A 14,710-nucleotide genomic window follows, 5' to 3' on the forward strand; every position below is an offset into this window, starting at 1 on the left:
TATTTTTGCATTTCAAGGAAGCCTGGCAATTTCTTCCAGCAGAAGAAATGTGAAAGTGTGGGGGTAGCAGCTGTTTGCCCTGTCAAAACCCATTGAGACAAGCTGTATGTGATTTTGGGCTACATAAGAAATAAATGTTGTTGAAAAATCACCACTAACTGTCTCATCTACACCAACGACGTCCCTTTTAGCAACTCTTTAGTATATCCCATTTTGCTCATCCCACCAGGTTGAAACTGGTCTTGTAGTCTTGCATGCATTGAAAAAGTATTTGTACTTTCCATCTCTGCCTGGAATAATCAGCATTGTTAGGATAGTGTGTTGTGTTCTTTGCGTATTTCTTCCTTTCTTTGTAAAATGTAAAATAATATATTATATGATCATGGATCTTACATATTGTGTTACACCCAATAGTATCTCTGGATAAAAGAAATAAGAAGGGAATAAAAATTCACAATTACATTCTTTTTCAAAACATATGTTTAATTTTAAATGTAGATTTTACAGGTCATAAAAAATGTTCCTGACACTGCAGAGGGGCTGGCATGAGACCGCTCTCTGGATGAATGCACTGAAATCCAGAAGCGTCTCCACGTCTTATCAGATCAAGCCTGGGTGCAAGTCTTGTTTGCATTTACCAAGGGATCGTCACTCTGCCCCTTCGCCTGAAAGAGACATTTTCACACCACCTTATCTTTCAAACCAGGTGCGCTATGTCCATCTCCAACTCCTCACTAGAGCTGTGAAGGTCATATCTACATGGCAAAAATAATACAGTCAGTGTTTTGTTTCACAACACTACAAGAATCCAAACTATTTTGAGTTTGGAGGAGAAGGTCTACCTTTTTAAAGGCACACCATCTGCCCCAATTAGGAACTTTTCAAAGTTCCATCGTATGTCGTTCACGTTGATTGGAGACCAGTAAAATTTCTTGATGTCTCCTATTTCTGGATTCACAAAAGGCAAGCACTCCTGAGCCAAAGAAACAAATTATTCAGTTTGTGTTTTATCAATATTATTCAAATTTCAGCATGTGTGGCCCATCAGTTATTGGTTTTATAAATATAATGTAATATGTATGCGTGTAAATATGTGAAATTAAAGTGAAGTGATTGTCCTTGTGAAGCACAGCACACAGTGCACACAACGAAATGAAAGGTGCCTGGGGAGCAGTGTGTGGGGACGGTACCTTGCTCAAGGGGACCCCAGTTGCACCTTGGCGGCTCAGATTTCGAACCAACAATCTTTTGAATACGGGTCCGCTTCCTTCCACAAATGCAGGGGTGGCCTAGCGGTAAAGGAAGGAAGCTGCCCTGTAATCAGAAGGTTGCCGGTTCGAATCCCGATCCGCCAAGGTGCCACTGAGCAAAAGCACCATTCCCACACACTGCTCACCAAGGGTGATGGGTTAAAAGCAGAGGACACATTTCTCTGTCACCATGTGCTGTGTATCACAAGGACAATCGCTTCACTTCACTAAATTGTCACTAATCCAGAAAATAGCTGCTGCAAAATAAAAAAAGCTTTTAAAGAGATATGTCTGTTGCCTTTTTTTGTTGTAATTGATTCACAAATTCCTCCATTTTTGGAATGTATTCTAAAATGGTTATTAGTAGTTATAAAAAAAAAAAGACCCTACCTTGAGATATTTGAAAAGTGGCTCCTCTTGTAATCCATTTACTTCTATCCTGCCAAACAATGGGAACTTTGGGATATAGCCTTCGCCTGGCCTCACATACTTCAGAACATTTAGGGTCTCGTGATTACCCTCTGATGAAGATCAGAAAAGAAAAAAAAAATATTTTTAGCACAAAAGAAACATCATGCAACTATATCTCCTTAACAAACCCTGTTATTACCATTGTCCCTGATTAACACAACCCGATACGTTGCCTGTACTGCTTCATGGGGGCTGAACGTCTCAATATACTTGTGAACGGAAATCCGACTACAGGTCCTATTAATATGATATATATTAATTTAAAGCTCACCGGGTGCCTGAAGACCAAACTGATTGCAGGAGAATCCAAGTACAATGAAATTGAGATGCCCATACATGTCCATGAGTGCATTCAGTCTGTGGTACTGGTAATAGAACCATGAAATCAGAAAAAAAAATTACTTGAATGACTTAAAAGTCTTATGCCAATGCATCATCCAGACAGCAGGCCTGTTTACCTCTTCGATGGTGGACCCTCAGAAGGTCGCCACATTGACAATAAGCACTACCATGCCTCTGTAATTGCTGAGCGACACGGTCTGACCCTCCAAGGTCTCCATGGAGAAGTCGTATATTGAATTCGCTGCCATTAGCACTCGCGAGGGCGCTGCGGTGTCACCTGTAAATCAGCAGTGATGATCCTGAAGTGGCCAGTTGTCGCTCTGTGCGCCTCACTTCATTCAGTGCACCGCTACTCTTAGGTCAGCAAGTCTTCTGCTTGGATGCCTCCATTGTGCCCCTGTGCAGGCGTGAATGGAGACGCTTGTTTATCCAGTGTTTGCGTAGGTATGCAAATCTCACTGCTCATGTGTTGTTGTCCTGCTCTTTACCAGAAAGTACATATGGAGCAACACGGTGTTGTGTATCTGGTGAGAGGTAGGGTGTCCAAAGGGTGTGCAAATCCAATTTTAAACTCATAGGATCTGGTTTCTTCTTGCAAATTGACTCATCCAGCTCTTTCCAATTAACATCAGGGGCATGTGCTTGAGGCTGTCCAATCAGCACACAGTCCCATGCATTTTATTGAAATAGACACTGAGTCCTCCCCGAAAGTGTCCACTAAAATTGATTTTCTTCTTAAGTTGCACCATGATGCACTGTATAACTCCTGTTCAATCTCATATATTCTGTACTTTACACATATTCTTGTTTGTTATATATATATTTTCTTATGAACTGTAGCTTGAGTGAGCCTGTAAATGATATCGTAGATAAATTATATCTTATTGTATTTATTTTAAAACCTGTGTGCTGATTGGGGCAGTGGTGGCCTAGTAGTTAAGAGGCCCCATAATCAGAAGGTTGTGGTTCGAATCCCGATCTGCCAAGGTGCCACTGAGGTGCCACGGAGAAAAGCACCGTCCCCACACACTGCTCCCTGGGTGCCTGTCATGGCTGCCCCGCTGCTCACCAAGGGTGATGGGTTAAAAGGAGAGGACACATTTTGCTGTGACAATCAGTGACAATCACTTCACTTCTGTTTTCTATTGCATTGCCTTTTGTTATATGTGAAATGCTGTTATATGCTATTTTTTGTATTGCTTGAGAGATGGAGCCTGAAGTCTTTGAGTTTGGTAATATTGTCAATACTCTGACTAACAAACATTCTGATTCTGACCTGGTTAAAGCAGCGCTACTCAGCTCCTCGCAGTCCTGGTCAGCTGAAGAGTTGGAGCTGGTGTCAGAGCTAATGTGTCCATTTCTGTTTTTCTATTTAGATTACATACTTATTACATGCATTACATTTCTTTTATATTGTTAATTTTGCTTATGATTACCACTAACTTCACATCTCTTTAGTCTTTTTGAATGCGTTCAAATCTCTTTTCTTTCTGGATAAAACTTGAGCAATGTACAGGAGTGGCATTGCATTTGCATTATTTTGTTCATGTCCAAATGAATGGGTGGTAGTAGCCTAGTGGGTAACACACTCGCCTATGAACCAGAAGACCCAGGTTCAAGTAAAGTGAAGTGATTGTCACATGTGATACACAGCAGCACAGCACACGGTGCACACAGTGAAATTTGTCCTCTGCATTTAACCCATCACCCTGTGTGAGCAGTGGGCAGCCATGACAGGCGCCCGGGGAGCAGTGTGTGGGGACGGTGCTTTGCTCAGTGGCACCTCAGTGGCACCTTGGTGGATTGGGATTCGAACCAGCAACCTTCTGTTTACGGGGCCGCTTCCTTAACCGCTAGGCCACCACTACCCCAAAAATATGGAACGCTTCACGAATTTGCGTGTCATCCTTGCACAGGGGCCATGCTAATCTTCTCTGTATCGTTCCAATTTTAGTATATGTGCTGCCGAAGCAAGCACACTTACTACCCCCACTTACTAATCCCACTTACTACCATTGTGTCCCTGAGCAAGACACTTAACCCTAAGTTGCTCCAGGGAGACTGTCCCCTGAAACTACTGATTGTAAGTCGCTCTGGATAAGGGCGTCTGATAAATGCCGTAAATGTAAATGTAAATGTAAATGTAAATATGAATGGCATTTAACGCCATCCGTCCGCGTGAAGTGTACGTTCGCCTCCGCCGCACTAGGCGGCAGCAGCGGCTCTTACCCCGGCGGGGCGACGAGACGCACCTCGGACGGAGAGTGCAGCCAGCCGGATGCTGCTGCTGCTGCTGCTGTTCGCCGGCCTGTGAGGAGCGATGGATCCGAAAACAGGCGAGGGCTCCAAGTAAGTGGCGTCGGCGGCGTCTGCTGACAGCTTCCCCTGCTCCGTCTCACGGCTATTATCCACGTAACCGGACATGAGGACGCCGAGTACGGCGCGCCGGCGTCCTCCTGCGGGTCGAGCCGCACATGATCCTCCTCCGGGGGTCCGTTTTGACAGAAGACAGGTCACATATGTACATAATAATATACATATTTACTTAACATCAGGAAGCTTGGAGCAAGAAAAAAAACTACGACATTAATACCCGTTGTTGTCCTATAGAACGCCCATTAAAATATTTCATAATGAGCTACAGGGTTGAAAAAACAAGTTTTAGTTGGATATGGCATAAAATGCCGTGCTGCATACAGTACTTTGTTAGATTAAAAAAGAATTATATTCTAAAGAATTCTCTTGTAGTTTGTCGCATGTGCAGTGACATTTAAATTGGCTGTGAGTGAAAGAGGAAGTGAAGTGATTGTCATTGTGATACACTGCAGCACAGCACACGGTGACACAACGAAATGTGTCTTCTGCTTTTAACCATCACCCTTGGTGAGAAGTGGGCAGCCTGGGGAGCAGTGTGTGGGGACTGTGCTTTGCTCAGTGGGACCTTGGCGACTTGGGATTCGAACTGGCAACCTTCTGATTACGGGGCCGCTTCCTTAACTGTGAACTGCCCCACCCTTTTCAAGAGAAATTGAAAAATTAAATAATGTAATACATGTACAGACAAGATAAACATTACCTGTTGCATTATTTAAAATGTATTATTAGTACCAATAACCATTATCTCCAGAGTTTCACAAATGATCACAACAACTAACCACCCTCATAGAATCAATTAAATGTCCCCTATTATGTAAATTTCACTTTGTGAGATTATTTAACATTAATACAAGTTCCTCTAGCCTGTCTATAATCCTGATGTGGCTAGAAATGTTGATTGGTATAATGAGTGCTTTGTCCATTCTGCTTCGCCGTCCAGTGAGCGGCAGCTCAGATAGTTGGATCTGGAATTTGGAAAGGTTATCTCCCTTTTCTCATGCTTTGTCCGCCCAGAGAATTTCCCACCACTCCCCTAAAACATTATCTTCACCGACAGTCATGACCTGAAAATGTGCGAAGCATTGCAGTTCCTCAGTGATTGGAGGTAAAATGAGGACAAATGTACTTTTATAGTCCCGCCATGCAAGACTCTAAAGAAACAGTGGGTTAATTACAGTTTCTTTTGTCTGAAAAACGCAGACAAGACTTCCTGTCCGCAGCATACATTGTGATTGGTGTTGATGACATCATTTCTGTGACTGTCCTCTCACTTCTATAGGCGTGGTTGTAGTAGCCTAGTGGGTAAACCAGGTAGGAACCAGAAGACCCAGGTTCAAATGCCACTTACTACCTTTGTGTCCCTGAGCAAGACACTTAACCCTAAAGTTGCTCCAGGGGGGGACTGTCCCTGTAGTTACTGATTGTAAGTCACTCTGGATAAGGGCAACTGATAAATGCTGTAAATGTAAATCTCATTGTGGGACTGGCACAAAGTGGCTGTAATTTTGCACCACAGCAGAATTTTGGAAAGAGACATCATATACAGTATTAGGGGACCACTAAGACCAATATAAAAACAAAACAAAAAAAAAATTATTTCAGGGGACCTTTAATTGAAAGTGAAGTGATTGCTATTGTGAATTTTATCCCATCACCCTTGGTGAGCAGTGGGCAGCCATGACAGGCGCCAGGGGAGCAGTGTGTGGGGACGTGCTTTGCTCAGTGGCACCTTGGCCGTTCACTACTATGCATTTGTCTGCTGTTTAAATTCTGTGGGGACACACAATTTCTTTGATTTCCTTCATATTCAAAAAAAAAAAAAATCAGTTTCATTGGAAAAATCCTACTAGTACACATTACATTATGCATGACTTTTATTATTTTTTTAATTGACAAGTTTCTGCAGAATATAGGCCACAAAATCCCCAATTAAGCTATCGAAATCCAGGAGGGACTGAATAACAACACAGTATTGATTTCTGATTCCTTGACCTTAACACCCGTATAGGTTTCATCTTTTAGATTTGCCTTGGGAGGATGTCCTGATCAGCCATGTTTTCTGCTACCTCCCGATACGTCAGCTGGTCAGTCTGCAGAGAGTGAGCAAGCAGTTCTGTTCTCTCGTCCAGGCCTACCTTTCCAACTGCCGAACATTTGATAAGCAGGTATGATGATGACTACTAACATGTCACACAGACAGATCAGTGTAATATAATAATAAAGTAAGTGGGAATGACAATTTACGCTTTCTAGCAGGGGAGACAACTTTGTTTGAATTGGTTTCCACTGTATTTTAGCATCGAGAGAGGAATATTAGAGAGTATTTTACTGTCAATATCACTCACACCTATAGACAGAAAAGAGTGTTGTAAAGTAGGGCTTTTGTTTTATAGCAGGGGAATCTACTTTTTGTGTTTATGAAAAGGCAAGCATGTTTCTCTCATATGTGCTTCATTGATAGTGTATTGCTGGGTATGTCACAGTCAATATAACCTAGATGCATAGACATTTTTATTAAGTATTAACGCCTGAAATCACAATACAGAAACTGAAACATAGAATTTCCATAGAGAATGAACACGGCACCTCCACTCCGGATCTCTTTCAGTCAAAGAAAACAAATAAATAAAATTACAAATGGTATGAATTTAAGATCCCTTAACAAACTAAAAACTAAAAAGTAAGCAGCGTCCCATGTACCCCAGGTTTTCTGGCTGGCGCAATGTATTCGGGCCACAGAACTTTCCATCATAACTATATCTAAGAACGAGATGACCCACTGCAGCCAGGACAAAAGTGTGAGGTTGTTGCCATCTCAGGACTAACATTTTCTAGACTGCAGTAAGACCAGACCAGAGATACTCTGCGGTAGGGAAAATTCAAAAGTGGAGTCATCATTAAGCACAAGTAAAGCTGGCTCTCCCAATACTTGTGCATAAATGCACTAATAATAATCAATATTAATAAACATCCAGCATCACAAACTTCTGTACATAGATAAGTATAATAGGTTTGGTAATGAGCAGTGTTATTAATAATAGTCATCATAGAAGCTGATTCTTTAATCACTTCATATGCTGGCAAGACAGAAGCGATATGAGCATTTCAGGACACATTTTTTTTCATTAATTGTAAATCAGATATAAACAATAAAGAAGTAGAATGGTGGTTATCTGACGTTTAAATTGTGTATTCTGAACGGAACTATATGCACTTAAAAAGGCTTTCAAAAAATTGAAATTTGGACTGTGCTCAACCTAACCTATCGTAGTCGCTCCATGGTGGCTTGCTGCAATACAGGTAATATGAGACCGGTAACATTGCCGAACATTTGGAAGAACAATTCATAAATCAAATAATAATAATATATTACTTAAGATAAAATGCAATTAATACTGTATTGTGGGGGAGCATCTGGCCCTCACTGTCTGCCGAGAATTGTAGTTGATGACCTTGATGAAGGGTCTTGAAAAACGTGCAGAAACCCTGTAGTTGGAGAAAGAGTCACTGTACAAGATTTCTTTTATGTCTTGTTGATTCTAATATGAAATATGTTTTCCTTTCAGCAGGTGGGACCTCACATTCCCAAAGAGGCGTTCTGCAGCATATTGAAGGACAACAAAGTCGTTCAGAACCTGTCTGTCCACAACTGCTGCGACTGGATAACAGACACGGAGCTCCTGCCCGTGATTGGCCAGAACCAGCACCTGCAGCGCGTGGACCTCCAGGGCTGCGTGCGGCTGAGTCGGCACACGCTGGTAGCCCTTTCGCTCAGCTGCCCGCAGCTGCAGGAGCTGGGACTGGCCCACTGCGAGTGGGTGGACAGCCTGTCTCTGCGCAGCCTGGCTGACCACTGCGGGGGTCTGCGCGCCATCAACCTCACCGCCTGTCGGCAGCTGAAGGACGAGGCCATCTGCTACCTGGCCAGGAAGTGTGTCGCTCTGCGCTCGCTCAGCGTGGCCGTCAACGCCAACATCACGGGCGAGTCGGTGGAGGAGGTGGCCAAGAACTGCAGGGAGCTGGAGCATCTGGACCTGACGGGGTGCCTACGAGTGCAGAACGATGCAATCAGGTGAAATGCAACTCCTCGTCCCTTTTAGCCAGAAAAAAAACTTCAAGATTCTTAGTTTGTCACATGTACAGTAGTGAAATGTACACTGCCCTGATTTGAAGTAAATTCGTTCGAAATTGAAAAGTAATTGTAAGGATCTGGTCAAATATTACAGCGACCAATCCCAGTAATACAGAACTAGCAGAATTATCGTTTGTATATATATTATTGCGACCAATCCCAGTCATTCATTTGTAATACATTACTGCTACCAATCCCAGTAATTCAGAACTAGCAGAATTATCGTTTGTATATATATTATTGCGACCAATCCCAGTCATTCATTTGTAATACATTACTGCTACCAATCCCAGTAATTCAGAACTAGCAGAATTATCGTTTGTATATATATTATTGCGACCAATCCCAGTCATTCATTTGTAATACATTACTGCTACCAATCCCAGTAATACTGAACTAGCAGAATTATCATTTGTATTATGTTGCGCATGGGCAACATCTCTGGAGCAAAAACTGGAAGCGTTGTCCTTATTTTGGGTTTGTCTCAGTTAAAGATGCAAAAGAATGCTGTAGTTCATTTGCGACGACAAACAATAAAAATGGAAGGTATTATATATCAAAGTATCTGACACATCAGTGTGAAATAAAAACCGGCACAGCAAGATTAATACATTTTCATACTGGCTGTTGTTATTCAGTTTGATTGTTTGCTCCTCTTCTACAAGGTTAGTTGTTCTAATGAAGCTGGACTCTTCAATTGAACTAATTACATATTGCAAATTGCTTTTGATGCCAAGTTATAAGTACAGTGTTATTATTACACGTTAGAAGAGAAAAAGGGATCTTTACTACTCTTCCTGTGAAAAGTGCCCGTTCCAATTTTTTTGGTTTGTTTACTTGAAGTGAAATCAGAATGTCCAAGAGTAGTAGAAATAGCTCCTTTATCTACATCAAAAACTTACGAAGGTGTAAGGAGACATCGCTCCATACTTACTGTGTGTATAAATTCAGCAAGATTTTAGTCGATATTAATTGTAATATTTTCAGCTATTCACTTTCTCTTTTTCATAGACCTTGCAGTGGGCTGCAGGGAGTTTCATCTCTGGGTGATGTCAGGCATGTCAGTTAACCACTAACTAGTCCCCCTTCCTTTCTGTGTGTAGGACGGTGGCAGAGTATTGCCCTAAGCTGTGCTCCCTGAAGGTCAACCACTGTCACAACGTGACTGAGACCAGCCTGGGCCTGCTGCGCAAGCGCAACGTGGAGATCGACGTGGAGCCTCCCCTGATGAGGGCGCTGGTGCGGCATCACATGGTCAACATGCCTTACATCAACCTGCAGATATAGGCTGGCGCCCGCGGGCACACACCCCCACCACACCCAGGTAAGCAGTCTACATCGGTGCCAATTGAGCCAAATCAGAATTGAAATTTGCCACTTTTAATATCTTCCAAAATTTGAACATTTGAGTATACAAACATGTCACATAAACAAAGTGGAATCATCCCAAGTAGTGCTGCACGATTAATCTAATCGCAATCGTAATCGCGATTGCGTAATGTGCGATTACATGAACGCAAAAAGATGCGATTTAAATGATTAGTACATGGATTGGATCGGCAACATATACGATCCATTCTCTCATTCTCTCAAAGTTTGCGAGCTGACTGAAGTCTCACTTCAGTCGGATGTGACGTGTTTGGTCACATGACTTTCGATTCGGAGACATATGGTTAGACGCCGCATGACGCGCTGCGTCATACGTCAACGTCGCTGCCATATTGCGATAGGCTGTGCTGTGGAGTGACGCATATACGTGTCTATGGAGAGAAGTGCATAAAAATGCCTCACTCTTGTGCTGCTTGGGGCTGTACAAACCACTGTATGCTCCAAACCAGATCCCGGGGGATTACATTTCATAGGTAAGGGTGGACAATTGTTTTGAATATATTTGGCCATTATAAAATCCCGTTTTATAAGTCTTAACCTTAGCTAAGCTAGGCTAAGCTAGCGAAGCTATGCATTCCTGTGTTCAAGTCAGCCTCCAAACAACGTTTTGGCTAAACGTAGGCATTAACTATTTAGACTGTTCTTAGCTGTTTAGTTAACTTTTCTCAAACTTTGAAGGTTTCCTAAAGAAATTCACCTCAGTTTTCAAATCTTAACCTTAGCTAAGCTAGCAAAGCTATGCATCCCTGTGTTCAAGTCAGCCTCCAAACAACGTTTTTGTTAAACGTAAGAACTATAATACGGGATTTTATAACGGCCAAATATAATCAAAACAGTTGTTTAGCCTTACCAGGGTTTGTAGTTCGACAGTAATGTAAAAGAGTATTTTGTGATTTATTTAATTTAGTAGAATATTGTATTTTGAAAGCACTGGGCATTTCAAGTTGTTATAAGTAGTTTGTATGTTTCACTTTGAAATTAAACATTTCACTATTAGTATGCGACTTTTCATTGATATACAAGCAAGGGTCCTTTATCATATCGCAATCGCATATCGCAATATTGGTCTCAATAATCGCAATATGTCTTTTTCCCCAAATCGTGCAGCCCTAATCCCAAGGCATGCATGAGCCCACCACAGCTCAGACGCACATAGTCAAACACACACCCCTACACCTACAGACAATTCAGAACCATGAATCCATGTAGTATACATACCTTTGTAAGGTGGGGGGAAACTGGAGAACCTGAAGGAACCCTGCACCAACACAGGGAGAGCATGCAAAAGTCCGAGCCAGGATTGAAACTCACGACATTTCGACTGTGTGTATATTTGGATGTGTATGTCTATTTGCTTAATTGTCCCAACCGCTTTCTGACAGGCGCATCGCTGCACGACTGTTTGCCTCAGACACGTCCGGTCTGGTGCTGCATCCCAGTGCTGCGCCGCAATAACATGGGGACTTGCTGCGGCTTTTGGGAATCACATGCTTCGACTGAATATTTATTTATTATGGATGTGAGTTAAATTACTGTTCTGCTGTTTCACTGCTGTAACTGCTGTAAATATCATATTTTATCTTACACTTATTAAAGAGTTAAAACAAACCTTGGCATTTTTTTAATCTGTTGTCTCTTTCATACTGATATGAATTGTTGGGCCTGGATCACATCATCATTTATGCACATCATCATTTATGCAGATTTCTGTTTAAAGTAAATGTGCATTCATGCCACAATTGCTACAAGCAGCTTTATTGTGAATCGTTTTTCTGTGATTAATTTTGTTTTTTTAATTCATGTTTTTTTATTATTTTACAATATTATCGGCATAAATTAACTTCACAGTTTTCTTTTGTTTTAATGTTACACCTCTGTTATCCTTGGTCAGAGTCTAGAATTCCTGTTTAATTCAGAAAAATACTGACTTTTTCTGATAATTTTTGTAATAGTTCAGTAAGATGTGAAAACAGAGATAATACATGTATACTTGTCCTCCTGAAAAATTGAAATATCTGATCCATTCTTCCTCTTATCTTGTGGCTAAAAATAAATACAGAATGAAATAAATGAGTGTACTGTCATGCACTGCTGACTCAACACCTTGACCAACCATGGCCAGTACCTGTACCCTGCGTCCTATCCCCTACCACAAATACAGTCTGTAATTCTTTCGCAGGGGTCACTGGCCCCCATCTTACCTCCTTAGGCCCTATTACTTCAGTCCCATCCCAGTGTTTTCACTTGTATACATTTGTAAAGATATAATTTTTCTTTTTGACAGACACTGTAATGACAGGCTTGTTTTATTTTTGTTTGATGGTGTGTATTAAATACACTCTGTATTGTTATTCAGTTGGACAATTGGTTCTTAATTTATTTAGGATCATGTTTTTTTATATTTTATTATTTTTTGTTTTCTGGAGCAACGTACTTAACCCTGTTACAGAGTTACTGTCCCTGTAACTACTATTTCTAAGTCACTCTTGATCTGATAAATGTTGTAAATATAAATAATGATATATTTTTTGTGGCTCTAGAAAAAGAAATGAAGGCCTATGAAGGTTTCTAGAATGTCCTTCCTTAAAGTTCATTCCTGATTGAGATTACTTTAAATCTGCTGTGATTTTATGAGTGTGGTATGTAAAGCTGCCACCAGAGGGCAGCATTGACCTGTACTTTAATCAGCTTGTCTGATGAGTTTGTACTTTATTCATCCATCCATTGATAGTTGGCATATTTAAATTTACTGTAATAGGTCAAGCATTTATGTCAAGCATTAATTTTTCGGTGAATGTGAATGTTCACCCTTTGTATTATTCATAAACATCTCACAATAAAAATCTTGAAAGGACCATAATGTCTGTCCTGTGCCGATGAGGACCAGCCTCTCCTCACACCGATTGCGCAGTATCTCTGCCAGAACAAACAATCACCCCATTTTCCACTTCATGGTGCGCTGTGTCCCATCTTGCTCGGTAGTGGTCGGGGAGGCGCAGAATTGTTCAGGTGCATCTGTTCCCGCACAAGCAGAGAGGTTCTGAGTGGTTGACCTGGCTCCAAACCCTCACATGTAAGATTTATTATTTAAAGTTGTGAAATGGCAAAAAAAGTGATTATGTATGTCATAAATGATCAATATATCAATTACTGATTATTTTATCAATGATTTGAATGTGCTCGTGAATTAAATATTGGCATGACATAATATGTGCACTTCGTGATTCATTCAGTTGGCCTTATATGACTAAATATTGATGAACCTTCACAGTCACCATACTAAATACTAAATCTTTCACTTTGTAATCAAGGGCTTGCCTATTTATTCATAATTCCATTTATCTGAAATACTATTGTATATTTTGATATATATGGATATGATATATGATATATGCTCATCCTTTATTGTATGCTATGTATCCTACAGGTAATATTAATGTAAATGTGATTATGCATTCACCTACAAAGGGGCCAATTGTGGAGAAAGTGTTGTTGTAAGGGCTGTAAGGTGTACTTGCACCATTTCATGTGGGAGCCCTGCAGTCTCAATTTGTGTTCTGTTGTTTTTGACAGTGTGAATAATTAGAATGCACCTTTAATTACAACTTACCTGAATTTTTCAATCATATATTTTACATCTGAGGAGCATTATTATTCCTTTATTTTGCCCTGCAAATCCATAGCAGCTGGATAGAATTTAGGAATGTGTGGCTAATGTAAAAAAATAAATTGGAACCTGATATTTACAATAATTCCTTTCCAGTTAATATGGTTATGTTAAATAATACTTATTTAATTTAACTTAATACAAAATGCTGAAACCTTTTATAAATGATGACTAATCTTGCCCTAAGATTACCTTTAAGGTTACTACTCTTTTCTAGGCCTTCAAAACAGTTTGGAAGATGATATTTGTATAATTTATATCTAGAGAGTTTCATATGAGATTTTAATTTACTGCCAGTGATTTGTGAGCAGATATTTAACATGAATGATGATCAGGCTGACCTGTTTTCAGTGTTACGTTGTGAACAAGCAGCACGGTTGAACGCATGTGCCTGTCTGAGAGAAGGTAGCTAATTCATCACAGGCAAAGGGGCATCCGTCATCCATCCATCCAACAAACCATACACAAATAGAAACATACAGTGGGGCACCGATTTTGCAAGTTGTCCCACTTAAAAAGATGAGAGAGGTCTGTAATTTTCATCAGGCACGCAGCAAAAGTTCCCCCCAATACTTTGTAATATTACCTTGCTTGGCGATGACACGTCAAACGTTTCCTGGCCCATTCTTCCATGCAGACCTTCTTAAGAACTGTGATGTTTTGGATCCAGAGATTGTCTATTGGATTGAGGTCAGGAGACTGGCTAGGCCACTCCAGAACCTTGCAATGCTTTTTACAAAGCCTCTCCTTCATTTGCTGGGTGGTGTGGTTGCGATCATTTTCATGCTGAAGATCCAGCCACGTTTCATCTTCAATGCTCTTACTGATGGAAGAGCATTTTAATGAAAGAGTCCCATTCACCCTTTCATTAATGCAGCTCAGTCGTCCTGTTCCCTTTGCAGAAAAGCAGCTCCAAATCATAATGTTTCCACCCCCACGCTTCACTGTGGGTATGGTCTTGGGATCATTTCAAGATCATTTGTACCCCATGAGGTGAGATCTTGCACCGATCCCCAGGTCGTGGGAGACTGTCAGGTATTCCATTTTCGAATTGTTGCTCTAACAGTTGATCTCTTCTCACCA

At 41.0% G+C, this 14,710-nt stretch overlaps 2 protein-coding genes and 1 non-coding gene across 5 annotated transcripts; 1 reads left to right on the forward strand and 2 right to left on the reverse strand.

Moving 5' to 3' along the window:
- Positions 1 to 528: 528 nt before the first annotated feature.
- Positions 529 to 4,417, reverse strand: gpx9 (glutathione peroxidase 9). 2 transcript variants are annotated; one of them, XM_028968953.1, is made up of 6 exons: positions 4,293 to 4,417; positions 2,180 to 2,460; positions 1,993 to 2,086; positions 1,641 to 1,771; positions 843 to 973; positions 529 to 755 (listed from the first exon to the last, which is right to left on the reverse strand). In XM_028968953.1, exons 3-6 carry the CDS (start codon positions 2,063 to 2,065, stop codon positions 698 to 700), a joined length of 393 nt encoding a protein of 130 aa, XP_028824786.1. In that variant the 5' UTR covers positions 2,066 to 2,086; positions 2,180 to 2,460; positions 4,293 to 4,417; the 3' UTR covers positions 529 to 697. The 2 variants fall into 2 exon arrangements, with proteins under 2 accessions (XP_028824786.1, XP_028824795.1); XM_028968962.1 differs by having other exon boundaries at positions 537 to 665.
- Positions 3,935 to 4,041, reverse strand: LOC114785005 (U6 spliceosomal RNA). Its single transcript, XR_003748988.1, has one exon. It is a non-coding gene; the product is annotated as a U6 spliceosomal RNA (small nuclear RNA).
- fbxl15 (F-box and leucine-rich repeat protein 15) lies at positions 4,301 to 12,815 on the forward strand. 2 transcript variants are annotated; one of them, XM_028968932.1, is made up of 5 exons: positions 4,301 to 4,412; positions 6,448 to 6,604; positions 8,006 to 8,511; positions 9,675 to 9,895; positions 11,343 to 12,815. In XM_028968932.1, exons 1-4 carry the CDS (start codon positions 4,384 to 4,386, stop codon positions 9,856 to 9,858), a joined length of 876 nt encoding a protein of 291 aa, XP_028824765.1. In that variant the 5' UTR covers positions 4,301 to 4,383; the 3' UTR covers positions 9,859 to 9,895; positions 11,343 to 12,815. The 2 variants fall into 2 exon arrangements, with proteins under 2 accessions (XP_028824765.1, XP_028824775.1); XM_028968942.1 differs by having other exon boundaries at positions 8,009 to 8,511.
- The last annotated feature ends 1,895 nt before the right edge of the window (positions 12,816 to 14,710 follow it).

This window comes from Denticeps clupeoides, chromosome 2, assembly GCF_900700375.1.
Source record: "Denticeps clupeoides chromosome 2, fDenClu1.1, whole genome shotgun sequence".
NCBI lineage: Eukaryota > Metazoa > Chordata > Actinopteri > Clupeiformes > Denticipitidae > Denticeps > Denticeps clupeoides.

Coding starts and splice junctions, on each gene's coding strand:
- fbxl15 (XM_028968932.1), top strand. CDS start 4,384: ATGGATCCGAAAACAGGCGAGGGCTCCAA. Junction 6,605..8,005: donor GCCGAACATTTGATAAGCAG/GTATGATGATGA, acceptor TTTTCCTTTCAG/CAGGTGGGACCTCACATTCC. Junction 8,512..9,674: donor GTGCAGAACGATGCAATCAG/GTGAAATGCAAC, acceptor TTCTGTGTGTAG/GACGGTGGCAGAGTATTGCC.
- gpx9 (XM_028968953.1), bottom strand. CDS start 2,065: ATGGACATGTATGGGCATCTCAATTTCATTGTACTTGGATTCTCCTGC. Junction 974..1,640: donor CACTTTTCAAATATCTCAAG/GTAGGGTCTTTT, acceptor TCTTTGGCTCAG/GAGTGCTTGCCTTTTGTGAA. Junction 756..842: donor GATGGTGTGCCTTTAAAAAG/GTAGACCTTCTC, acceptor TTTGCCATGTAG/ATATGACCTTCACAGCTCTA.